The 12,296-nt window shown below is 54.3% G+C and overlaps 1 protein-coding gene across 4 annotated transcripts in view; it reads right to left on the bottom strand.

Annotated features, from left to right (window-relative positions):
- Positions 1-12,296, bottom strand: part of Shank2 (SH3 and multiple ankyrin repeat domains 2) — a 505,735-nt gene that overhangs the window by 263,172 nt on the left and 230,267 nt on the right. For 3 of the 4 annotated variants that reach the window (XM_074050929.1, XM_074050919.1, XM_074050915.1), the window contains one exon: positions 2,161-2,479. In XM_074050929.1, the coding sequence (XP_073907030.1) occupies positions 2,161-2,479 (319 nt within the window). Of the gene's footprint in view, positions 1-2,160; positions 2,480-6,604; positions 7,077-12,296 lie in introns of those variants that run through there. The other variant, XM_074050933.1, reaches the window with a different exon arrangement.

Genomic DNA, 12,296 nt, shown 5'->3' on the forward strand with positions numbered 1-12,296 from the left:
AAGTCCCATGTCCTGGGTACATGTGCAGGGTAGGTCCCCTACCCAACAATCCTGGTAGGCAAAGGGGACAGGCCTGGCTGAGCCCTGGGCTGAGTCTGGACATAGATTCAAGCTCAAAGGGCTAAGCTTACGTGGACTGGGCACTCACTAATGCCAGGCACCATACTAAGAGGCTGTCCTAAATTCCTTCATTTAACCCTGAGAACAACCTGAAGTCAGTCCTGGCAGGATCCCCACTTTAGAATCGACAAAGAGTGGGGTGAATAATTGCCCAGAGGTGCACAGCAACTCAGGGATACAGGACAGAAAGATGCCAGGAGGTAACAAGCACGGGGGTCAGGCTGGCCACTGTGATTCTGTCTCTCTCTGTCTCTCTCTCTCTCTCTCTCTCTCACACACACACACACACACACACACACACACACACACACAGATACAGGTACACATAAGTACATACAAAAATGCACAAACATACACACAGGCACACAAACACAAATGCCTGCACAGGAACCAGGGCAATCAGAAGTGTCCTGACAGTACACCCCTGTCACTTTCTCTGCAACATTTTGTTTGCAGTGTGTGCAAGGCACTGGCCACGCTGCTTCTGGCACCTTAATAGATTTTTTACTGGGGGAAGGGATGCACTTTTTAGAATGATTGCCATAATTGCAGCCATGGTGTGGAGTAGAACTGGCTGTTTTGGGGCCTCTAATTTAGCTTCCTGCAGTCCCCAGCACCTGGGTCTTCTCCCTCAGGGTTGCACAAAGCCAGAATCTAGACCAGGACAGGCCTGGTGCTCTTCCTGTCTACAGGCAGGAAGTGTGCACGAACTACAGGTAAAGGGCTGAGGTGGGTTTGAGGGTCCACTGGGTCCAATGGTAAGGTCTGGACTCCACCAAGGTTCCGGGAGCCCTGAGTTCCCACAACACGCTCCTCCCCTCAAGACCCCTCAGCAGCAGCCTGAGACCTGCCTTGTGGTCACAGTTAGAACAACAGCTTCCGCCAGGGCCTCGTGCATCACCAGCCCCTGTCCAAACTCACACCAAGGCTGCAGGACACAGCCAGCAGTGGCATGAATTGGTATCTCCTTCCCAACATCCCTGATCATAGTTGGTGTCAGGGCATGACCTGGCCAGCAAGGCTCACTGGGCCAAGCCGGTGACCCGATGGTTTCGGAGGCCACAAGGAAGGTGCAGTGTGGTGGAAGCACAGAGTGTGGATACAGGGGGTTTCCAGTTTCACCAAGAACATGGCGCCAGCTGGGAAACCCAGCTCACTGGCTGCGTGCCCACAGATGAGACCCTGGCACTGGGCCTAAACCTGGGCTATATGTGTGAGAGCCTGCAGGTACTGGCCACAGCGGTCACTATCACCACTGCCCCTGAATTGCTCAGATGGCCACCAAACTTGGCCCTGGAAACCCAGCCACAAGCCAAATTCCCGAAGTCCCTTTTTTGCCTGAGAAACTAAGGAAGGCAGAGTGACTAGGTGGAGGCAGGCTTGGTAGTTGGGGCTGGGAGTGCGAATCTAGCACCCGGCTGTCAGGTGGAGGATTGGGAGCCAGACACCCCAAGGGAGTCCTGCCCAAGAGACCCTGGGTGGCCCATCAACTTGCCTGAGGCTGGCCTGTCCTGGGGCTACTGTTACTTGGGGCTGCTTTAGAGACAGTTGAACCTCCATGTGAACCTGCCACGCTGGGCAGATACAGCTTCCACTCTGCAGCACCAGCTAAGACTGGCTGAGGCCATTGCTGTGGCTACTGGGGACAGGTTGGTCCCTTGTGCCGTGATGTGGCCTCTCTGAGCCTCGGTTTCCTCGTCTGTGTCAGGGTTCCCCATTGTTCTTACTGTGAGCACTTGTATGGATGCAGTACACCAACAGGCCAGCAAGCACAAGCCATGCTCGTGGCCTGGCCTTGCTCCCCTCTTGCCATTGCACTTAGAGGACCAAGAGGTCAATGTGCAAGGAAAGGTCACAGCCCTTCACAGCAGTGATCTAGCCACCCATCTGTCCGATCCATCAGAACTGCCCCTGTGGGCTCCAGCTTCAGGATGACCCCAGGCCCAAGGAGGCTCTTTGTAGGGGAGGTGGGCACATCGTGGGCTGCTGCAGGGCAGCCTAAGCTGGCGGAAAAAGGACCCCTGCCCGCTTCCTCCTTACCCTATGTGCCAGTGCTGCTGGGGCCTCTTGCCATCCTCGCCGGCGCCACCCAGCCTGTTGAGCGAGGGGGAGCGGCTGCGGGGCCCAGGAGCATAGGTCCCCAAGCTCTTCACGGCGCCATCAGGCTTGCTGGGCGTCTGCTGCAGCAGCTGCGGGGAGAGGCTGCGGTGGGAGGTGGCTGTAGAGCAGACAGCCCATTCTGGTGGACCGGCATGGAGGTTGTTGTCGCTGTTGGAACGCAGCAGGACCCGGGGGGCGGCCAGCGTGTTGGGGAGCCGCCGCCTGCGGTTGGAGTAGGCCGGAGCCTCTCGAAAGGGCACTGGGAGGGAGAGAACGAAGGGGAGAGAGGTGAGTGAACGAGGGCACCCAGAGGCAGGGCCACTGAGAAGGCTGGGCCTGTGTGCATCCAAGCTCCCTGTGCGAGTTGGGGACAGGGAGCTGGGGTTCTGTGCAAAATGCGTAACCGGGCACCCCAAGGCCCAGACCCATCCCCCTCCCCAACACGGAAGCACAGAAACAATAGAGATGGACACGGCTCCATCACGTGAATCTCAAGCCAAGCCCCGGGATGGAAGAGACTAGGGTCTCAGCTTCCATCCAGCCTGCACTCATGCCTTCCACAGCCTGGGAAGACACCGCCAGCTGGCTTGACACGTGTAAGGATGGGCCACCCCATCTCACAAAGCAGTTAAGACGCTGAGCTGCTGCGGAACACCTCCTGCTAAGGGTCTGCTCTTGGCCTCTGTGATGAGCAGAGGACTGGGTACCCTGAAACCCACATGCTAAGGTCTGACCTCAGGACCTCAGAGTGCGATTGTATTCAGACAGGCCTCTGCTGAAGTACTTGGGTTATAAAATGAGCCTGTAGGGTGGATTCAAGCCAATCTGACGGGCCCAGATAAGAAGAACAGATCAGAACACAGACACATGGAGGCGACCATGTGAGGACACGGGAAAACACCACAGAGAAAGGCTCAGAAGGAGCCAGGCTGTGACACCCCGATCTCTGGCTTCAGCCCCGGATGTGAGATGATAAATGTCTGCTGTTTATGAGTCACATAAAGCCTCTGGATGTTATAGCCGCCCTAGCAGCAAACCCAGTCTCCAAGTCTCAGGCAGAGTGAGCCCATTGCTTCCTCAGAATTCTCCCTCCTGGTCGCCTCATGCCATGCCCAGCCTTGTGTGATGGCAGCAGGTGGCCCCACCTCAGTGGCTTCCCCGGAAGTTCTAGACATTGGCCAGCTCTCATACTCCTGAGTCTATGTGTCAGGGAACTCAGATGAGGACAAAGGCCCTCAGGCCCTGTGAGGGTCTGCCTTCACACTGCTATGCCCTGGGTGCCTGGCAGGCTGGACCGGAAACAGAAGGTAGCCTTTCAATGACAGACCCTCTGAGGTATAGCCCTGTAGACTACAGGGGACAGCAGATACCACCAGTCACTGAAGGCCAAACACCCAAGGCAGCTTTTCCATTTGGCGGAATTTCTGCCCCCTTGGCTCAAAAGCAAGGTGAGGCTGTGTTATGCAAACAGTAAGCTTCAAAGCAAGAGAAAACTCCTGTCCTCCAGGGGAGCTGATCTGGGGAAGGACCTTGATGTCTTGAAGGAGAAGTAAATATGTCACCCAGAGTTTAGGACACAGTTTTGGACAGTCTACCGTCCTGGCTGCCTGAAGTCAGAGGCTACTGTGAGGCAACAAACAGAAACCAAAGGTGTGAGTACCACCACAGACCAGACCACTCCCATCTGGACAGTAGGTCCAAGGGACAGAGGCAGTGCTGGAGAAAAGTTGGCACTGACTGACAGGCCTTATGGGGACAGAGGAGGCCCTGGCAGTGCTTATAGCCCTGGCAGAGCTCACAGAGAACAGAAGTGGCCCTGGCACACCTTGCAGGGCCAGAGGTGGCCTTACAGTGCTCAAAGGAGACAGAGGTGGCCCTGGGAGAGTTCATAGGGGACAGAGGTATCCCTGGAAGAGCTCACAGAGGACAGAAGGGCCTTGGTAGACCTCGTGGGGACAGAGGTGGCCTTGAAGAGCTCAAAGGGATCAGAGGTGGCCCTTGCAGAGCTGAGAGGACAGAGGTGGCCCTGGCAGTGCTCACAGGGACTAGAGTTGGCCTTGGCAGAGTTCACAGGGGACAGAGGTGACCCTGGTAGAGTTCACAGGGGACAAAGGTAGTCCTGAAAAAGCCTCTTTCAACTGTCTTGGATGCAGGCCAGAGCCAGGAAAACAGAGTTGGAGGCCAAGCTGGAAATGGCAGATAGTGGCAGAGACCTCCTGGGGACACACGCTTGGATCTCTGTTCTGGTTCCTGTGCAGGTGAGGAGTGAGGTGGCCCCCCAAGGAGGTCCTTGTCCTTCCAAGTGGGTAGCAGCACACCTCATCCACTCTGCTTCCTCTGGGAGCCCTTTGGTGGGAGGAAGACCCACACCGGGCAGCTGGGCTGTGCAGCGACTTCAAACCCACTCCTGATTCTCAAGGGAATGAATCATAAGGGTGGCTGGCAGGGAATAGACACGGACCTGCAAAGGTGGTGGTGTCCTCCCCAGAGCCAAGATGCTGCACTGTGACAGGGGTGGGCCCACAGCCACAGCTGCCCACCTACAAGGAGAGCTGTGTACCAGGCCAGGTCAGGTCAGGCCACCGGGTGTGCACTCTGCTGGGCATGGGATTAAACCACACTGGCGTCCCTCCCTCTGAGCTTGAAAACCTTGAAGAAGCACTGAGTGTACGCCATCAAGGCTCTGACAAGTACAACTGGCAGTGGGAGCTGGTGGGGATGGTGGTCTCAGGACTGCTGGACACAGGGGGATGAAAAGACCTCAGAAGGGCAGACGATCCCACAAGCTCAGAGAGCAAGATCTGTCTGTCATCTGCTGAGATTAGGGACTGGGGGGCTCTGAAGATTTGAAACCCCAAATCTCCAGCAGGTATGGATCATAGAAAAGTGGTTTCACAGCCCCTGGGCTCCCAGGAGCACCCCTGGGCGAGGCCAGGGCCCTTCCTAAGCATGTGGAGGGCACCACGAGGCCTTGAGACCAGGATACACTGATACCCTGTACGAGGGTTCTGCCCAGCTGACCATCAGGGACACTACAGGCAGATCTGTGCCTGACCACATAATGAGTGGGGTGGTGATGCTCTCAGTAGGAAAGTGGCAGAGCTCGCTGCTAAGATCAACTCATTAAGAGAGAAAGATCCAGGGAAGAATGAAGCAGACACAGAATTAACGGAACACCGCAACCCCCAGCTGAAACCCTCAACGCCCCTCACAGGTGGTAACAATTGAAGTTACACATGATGAATTTAAGAATCCAGGCAAAGACTGTTTTACCTCCTTCCCTGAGCAGGTGTGCAGTGTGGCCTCGGGGACTGGAAAGTGCTCATGTGGGAAGGCCACCCTTGGACCATCAAGGAAGAAAATAGCTGAACCAGTCATATATATATGTATGATTCCATCTGAGTAACTTGCCTGGTCTTTGGGGGACCAAAGACCAGGCAAGTTACTCAGATGGAATCACATAGGTGACATTAGGGAGAGCATTTTAATGAAAATTACCTCACTTAATTACCAGCACTCATATTAAGTTAGCTTCCAGAGCACTGAAATGTCTTTGGCAGTTATTTTATGACGAGCTTGGGCTGGGGAGCATCTTTCTAATTTCTTAAAAGTGAGCTCTTTAGAAACCTTCTGATCTCATAAAAAAGAGAGCTCCCCGTCTGACAGGACTGTCTGGAACTGTCCATAGCGATGATGAGTTTTGTGAAAAGGGTTAAAAATAACTCTTTTCCTGTCTGAACCTGATTAATATTCCACCCAACTGTTTCCTTCTTTCAGGCAATCTGCAAAGTCTAGGTGGGTGGATATTTTCTTAGCTGTCTTCCATGCATTTATTTATACATTCTTCCCCACAATAAAAAAATCGCACAAGGTATGACAAAGAGCGTATGCACTTTTAAAGTCTGCCACACTGCATTCTCCGTCCACTCCGTGAAATCCCAACCCTGGGACAGCCGCGCAGAGCTGGGAAGTGGCTCTGGGAACATCCACCCATTCAGTACAGCCGGCCATGTGCCTGACCTTCCTTAGCAGGTGCTCGCAGCCCTCCAGGTGACAGGCAGACTGCACTCAAAACTTGCTTTATTTTCCTAGGACTCCGTTCCTAATGTGCCCTCTGGCACCGTGTCCATGGGTGGACATTCTGGAATGCAATTTTGCAAGGGGCTGCAGGCTTCCGAACACAATCAAATAAAAAGGTACCTTCAACCACCTTAATCTTCCAGACCAATTAAAGCCAAACCGCATCACGAACCAGAAGTAATTATCCCTTGCATGACAAAGACTTAACAGCCTGCAATTTTAGGAGGACCAGATTCCCCTCTCCCCCCAGAAGCAGTAAGAAGCCGCTCATTGTGCCCCACGCTCCCTGTAGCTTCCTCCTTACCTTCCTTCTTGGTGAAGGCATTTAACAAAGACTTCATTTTCCCTCTGACTTTGGCAACGGTCCGCTCATTATATAACCTTCTCGGCGGGGAGGAAGGCTAGGCGCGCAGCCCGGCCCCTCGGAGCTGGCGCGGCTGGGACCCGGGGAGCGGTGGCGGGTGTCTGGGCACTGTGCAGCCCGGAGCATCGCTGGGCATGCCAGACCCAGCGCGCTGGTGACAAAGCCCACCCCATATTCTGTCTGTCAGCTGGGAACCAACTGTGCGTAGACTGGGGCTGCTCTCAGAGCCGGCTACCTCTGGCGGCGTTCGTCATGTGAGCTGTGCCACTCTGCTCTGTGAGCAGGGCATCGGGGAAGTGGCACTGTGCAGGGTTAACACGGAGCAGGCGTCCGCGAGCTGGCGGCCAGGAAACACTGGCAGGCATTTGTGAGCTCCAGCCCCAGTTATCCAAGGAAACCCGGCTAGTGCCGGGCGCTCCGTGAGCTTGTGGCTAAATATAACGTGCTGTGCTTTTCTATTTTTTTTTTAATTTTTTTTTTTTTTTTTTTTAAAGAAAAAGCCAAGTCTGTTTGTCAGCTAGCAGATGTGGTAAGAAAGTCAGCGGGGAAAACATCCAAGCAGCAGACGAGAGCTGCACACCTGACCCACGATCCCCAGGCGGGGATGGCAGTGCTCTGCAATTCTCAATGTGACCTACATTTCCTTTGAAAGAATCAGACACAAGTGCCATTACTTCTCTGGTCCTCCCCATCATGGTAATGGCCCTGGAAAAAAATCAGGACTCCACCCCCTCCTGCTTTCATTTTTTTCTTTTTTTTTAAGAGGGATAAGAAAACAAACGACAAGGCAGCCAACGACAGAGCACCCCAATTCCAGGCAGCCGGCAAAAGACAGCCAGTCCTTCACAGCCACTTGGCCCAGGTCTCCAGCATTCTCACCCAACAGAAGACTAGAGAAGCAAGACGTCTAGAAAGTTCTGTCTAGATGGCAACAGGGAGATGTGGTTGGGGGGGGGTGGGGAGCGATGAGGACACCAGGACAAAGGTGTCCCCAAGCTCCTGGGGGGGGCAGCATCCCAGGGGACAAGTCTCTGCCACCCCGTGCAACTGCCGCCAGGGCTGTAATTAAGTGTGCGTTTTTGTAGTTGCTAAGAGAACTGCTTCCGAAATCAGAAAAAAAATAAATAAATAAAGGAGAAAGACGAGAGGAGATGGGAAAAGGCAAGAGGAATGCAGAATCGGATTCCATATGGTCGACACACTTTGTGTCAACAAAAATGGCGGCGTAAGGATGAGGAGGCTGCGTCCCTAGTTGGTGGCGCCTTTCTTTGTGGGCACACTCAGGATGGCCGACGCCGTGCCAAGCTCTCTCCCTCTCAGTTCTAGCAGAGGAGAGACGGCGCCGGATTCACTGAGTGTGAGCCCTACCTCAGCTGAGCATTTAGGCATCAGTTCCACTGAGCCCACACGGCTCATCAGCCATGTCAAAACCGCCCCGGTGACATCTTCCCGTGCTGTGTAACAGAACTGAGTCAAAGCCTGTGCTAAGACTTGAGCTAACAGGCCACCTTGCCAGCCAAGATGTCACCACACAGCTCCTGAAGCTCCTTGGACCCTCTGGGCAAGGTCAGACAGCTGCCAGGATGACCTTACTCATGGTGTCACTTCCAGATCATTGTGGTGACACCCACCCTGGCCACCAGTGCTAGAGACTGGGATGGCAACATCCCAGAATTGGTGGATGCAGGGAGCTCCTCTCCAGAGGACAGGGACCCAGCAGAACTTTCTGGGAACCCAGAAATGCTCAAAGCTTACTCCATCTGTCAGGCTTGGTGTCTCCTGGAAAGCACAGAGCCTCACCCAGCCAGGCTTCCCTGTCGCTATTCTGCTGAGTGTCGCTGCCTTGGCGCTGTGCACACGGAGGGTATGTGCCCATTCCTGGCTTGTGAGGCCACAGTCTGGCCTCCATGTCATAGGCAGGCCGGGGACCTTGTGTCTTCCACAGCTCTGCGTCTGCTTTTGACCTTGGGTGGAGGTCATGGGAAGAAGACTCTTCCCTGTGCCACGGGACATCCTGCACCTTTTCCGACTTGAGTTGATGGCAGGGCACATGCTGGAGTCTTCCTTCCTGTGCTGGCCTCTGGACTCAGATACACCAAAGGACCCAGAAAAGACCTCTGCACTGTCTATACCAGAGCAGAACCAGAAATTCCCAAACACGAGCAACACAGTAGTGTTCAGGAAGCCCAGATGCAAAGTCCCCAGCCACCAACTGCCACCAAGTGCATATGGAGTTGCCACCCGCCAGTGAAGCAGTCGAGAGGCACCGGGCGCCCTGGCTGCCCGACCAGAAGAGATGAGCGTCCTCAGTGTGTGCAGAGGCCTAGGACTGCGACCGCCTGGGGCGGAAGGCAGCCCTGTCCTCCATTCCCTCAGCCCCTCCCAGTTCCTTGCCCTGCATCAGACACTCTGAAACCCCATCAGGCTGTGGACACCAAGGTGCGGCAGATTAGGGCACAGCCCACATGGGGCAGGACAGGGACACGGCCAGACTTGATATGAGAAACCCCATGCAACAAGCCTAGGCCTAAAATACCTTTTAGCATTTAGTTTATTTTTGTTTTTAAACTATTTTCAGGGGGGAGAGATGGCCCAAAGTATTCACATATATGAATAAATGAATAAAAAAAATTTTTTTCAGGTACGGTCTTGTGTTTTGCCCGGAGCTGGTCTTGGACTACAATCCTCCTTACCTATGCCTTCTGCATAGATGGAATCATAGGCATGCACCCCTATGCCTGGCTTGCTGGTTGGGGTGGGGTCTTGCTAACTTTTTCCTTGAGCTGGCCTTGAACTGTGATCCTTCCAATCTCTGCCTTCCTAGCAGTTGGGATTACAGGTGTGGGCCATTCCTGACAACACACTCCTGGCCATGTATTAGCTGTGCTCTCCCTGTATATTCCCAGAGGCAGTGGTTCTCGTTGTCTGAGGCAGGCCATTGACCCTGCTCTGGAGGGGATGCTGACTCTGGAACACAGCGGCTCTCCTCCCTCTTGGCTTCAGACCACTAGCTAGTGCCCACTCACCTCTATCCCTAGTGGACACAGACCACCGACTAACTCACTGGGTTAGCCACGGCACTGAAAGTCAGACTCCACCCCAACACGCAAAGCCACCCGTGTCACAGGACATTTGTCATCCTGTGCCCTGCCTGTGCTGGTTGAGGGCCCCCTCTGATCTTCACCAGGGGTGGCAATCGTGTGGTCCACCAGCGTCCACTTGGCCTGCTTGGCTGAGAGAATGAACCGCATGAACAGGTGTTTCCCATGAGACCTGTGGGCCGGCCATGAACCGTTCTGTACTCAGGGCCATCAGGACAGAGCTTACCCTGGACCTCATCTCCACTGGCCTAGGCTCTTCACCCTTCGACCATGGAACCCAGACTCCCTGCGCCAGACCAGGTTGCATTGGGCAGTTGGGACAGCACCAGCAGAGGCCAGGGGCAGAGCCTCCTGTGAACCTCATGAATTCCTGATGCTGTCTCCTCTATACAGAGGGCAACATGGCAAGGTTAAAAATGAAAGTTAAGATGGAAGACGGGACCTAAAATCCACTTTGCCCTGAGACTTCTTTTTCTCATCTTGTGATGGGATTGGAGATTTCTGGAATATTCCTGCAGCATCCTCCTGGAGGACTGTCATGGGTGGGAGTATGTCAGGGCCACATGGTTAAGATGCAGGGCCTCTTCCTTCCCTTCCTTCCTCCATCCCTCCTCTCCTCCTTTTCTCCCTTCCTCCCTTTCTTTTTTTGAGACAGAGTGTCGCTGTGTAGCCCAGACTGGCTTCAAACTCATGATTCTCCTGATTCAGCCTCCTGAGTGCTGGGATTACAAGCAGGAACCACCATACTCAGCAAGCTTTTCTTCCACCAACCTGACACCCTTTGTTCCCACATGGGGTCCTTCACGGTGGACCTCAAATGCCCCTGGTCAAGTTGTACTGGCCACATTCCTGCTGAATGCAGGGGAGACTCCCCCTACCCCCAACCACGTGGATTTCCTTCTGGAAGACAGCTGGGTGAGTGCTGGGCACACACGACAAGAGAGCAGCAGTCTAGAAGCGGGGTGGTGGTCTGTTCACCAGCCCACCTGTGGGCAGCTGTTTGTGTTGGGGAATATCTGATGTCTGTGAACACATGGAAAAGCAGGAGGAAAGATCAGATGGAGACCATGGAATCAAAGTTTCCAAGAAGGAAAAGAGTGACCACAAAATGAACCCGAAGTCACCAGCCTCCTAGCCTGTGCCCTCAGCCACTAGCTCGGCTCCACCCAGTGCCCCTTTGTCACACAGACCGTCCTGCCAGTGCTAGGTGCCTCTCTAGCCCCAAAGCCTACATGGACAGCCTGTGTCCCCAGACCCAGCTCAGCCATAGGACTCCCTCTCCAGAGCCCTCAGCTCACAGAGCCCTCTTTTTCTCTACATCTTTTGACAGCTGCCTGACAACAGGCTGAAAATAATTCCACTTCTCATATAAAAAAGGCTCTTTGCACATCAGAACACTTCAACGCTCACAAGTCCTGGCAGGGAGGAGGCACCAGGTGTTACAGCATGCAGTGAGCCTGAGGTACTGCTGGTTTTTAGGAAAGTCGCCCCTTTAATACTGTTAAGAAGCCCTCTGCCCCTTGCTGGGAGTCCAGCCATGTGGGTTCAGGTGCTTACTGTGCCCTGGGTACTATGTAGCCACGGGCTGGCTGGTCAGGCAACTCCCAACCCTCAGTTTCCCCACCTGTAAAATGGAAAAAACACAACTGGCTCCCAGTGTGGGGTCCCCAAGCTCATGTTTGTAGGGCACAAGGAGGAAACAGGTACACACAGTGGGACCCCCAGGGAGTCCAGCTCTGTGACCTTGGAAAAGGCACATGCTTGCTCTGGATGTCTGCTTGCTCAACTGTAAGGAGGTGTCAATGGTGCCCTGATGAGAGGGTCAAGGGAATTAGTATTTGCAACAGTGCTGGACTGTAGGGCGGTCTGCAATCACTAAATAACACATTCAATGTAAAAAGTCTGCCAGTGGACAGAGAACAAGGTCCTCTCCCCTTCACCCCATCTCTGGAAGAAATGAGTGCCCCGATCCCATCTGTCAGAATGCGTTTGCTATCTTGCGGGGTGTTGCTCCTCGGGAAAGTCTCCCTGACTGGTCTCATCATTGGAGAGACCCCTTCTCAAGCCTCCCATGGCAGCAGGTGGCTCTTGGGGCACTTCCTGGTACCTGGAGATCCAAGCCTCTTGAAGGCAGTTCCATACCAGGACCCTCCTCTCTACCCTGCAAACTGGGGGGAGGACTCCCTAATGTACAGGGAATGAGTGCACGGGTGGATGAACACGCTGAGAAGGCGAGGCCCAAGATCAGTCAGACTCTTCCAGGTGTCCCCGGGGACTTTCCAGGTAAACCAGGCTGATCTGTCTCCAGCTGGACTTCAGTTACCTGAAGCAAGAAGCCACCCTTCTCCTCTGCCCCTCATCCCCACCCAGGGCTACACACACACACCTGCTAGGCTTGTGCTGAGGACAGCCCTGTTACCCAGCTGCCGCAGGACTTGGGATCCTGCATGGCAGGGATCTTGGACCACTTTTGCCCTTGAGCAGGTGCACCAAGTGTTGGTCAGGCCACTGTCCTCAGTGTCCTTGTTGTG

This window comes from Castor canadensis, chromosome 1, assembly GCF_047511655.1.
Source record: "Castor canadensis chromosome 1, mCasCan1.hap1v2, whole genome shotgun sequence".
Lineage (NCBI taxonomy): Eukaryota > Metazoa > Chordata > Mammalia > Rodentia > Castoridae > Castor > Castor canadensis.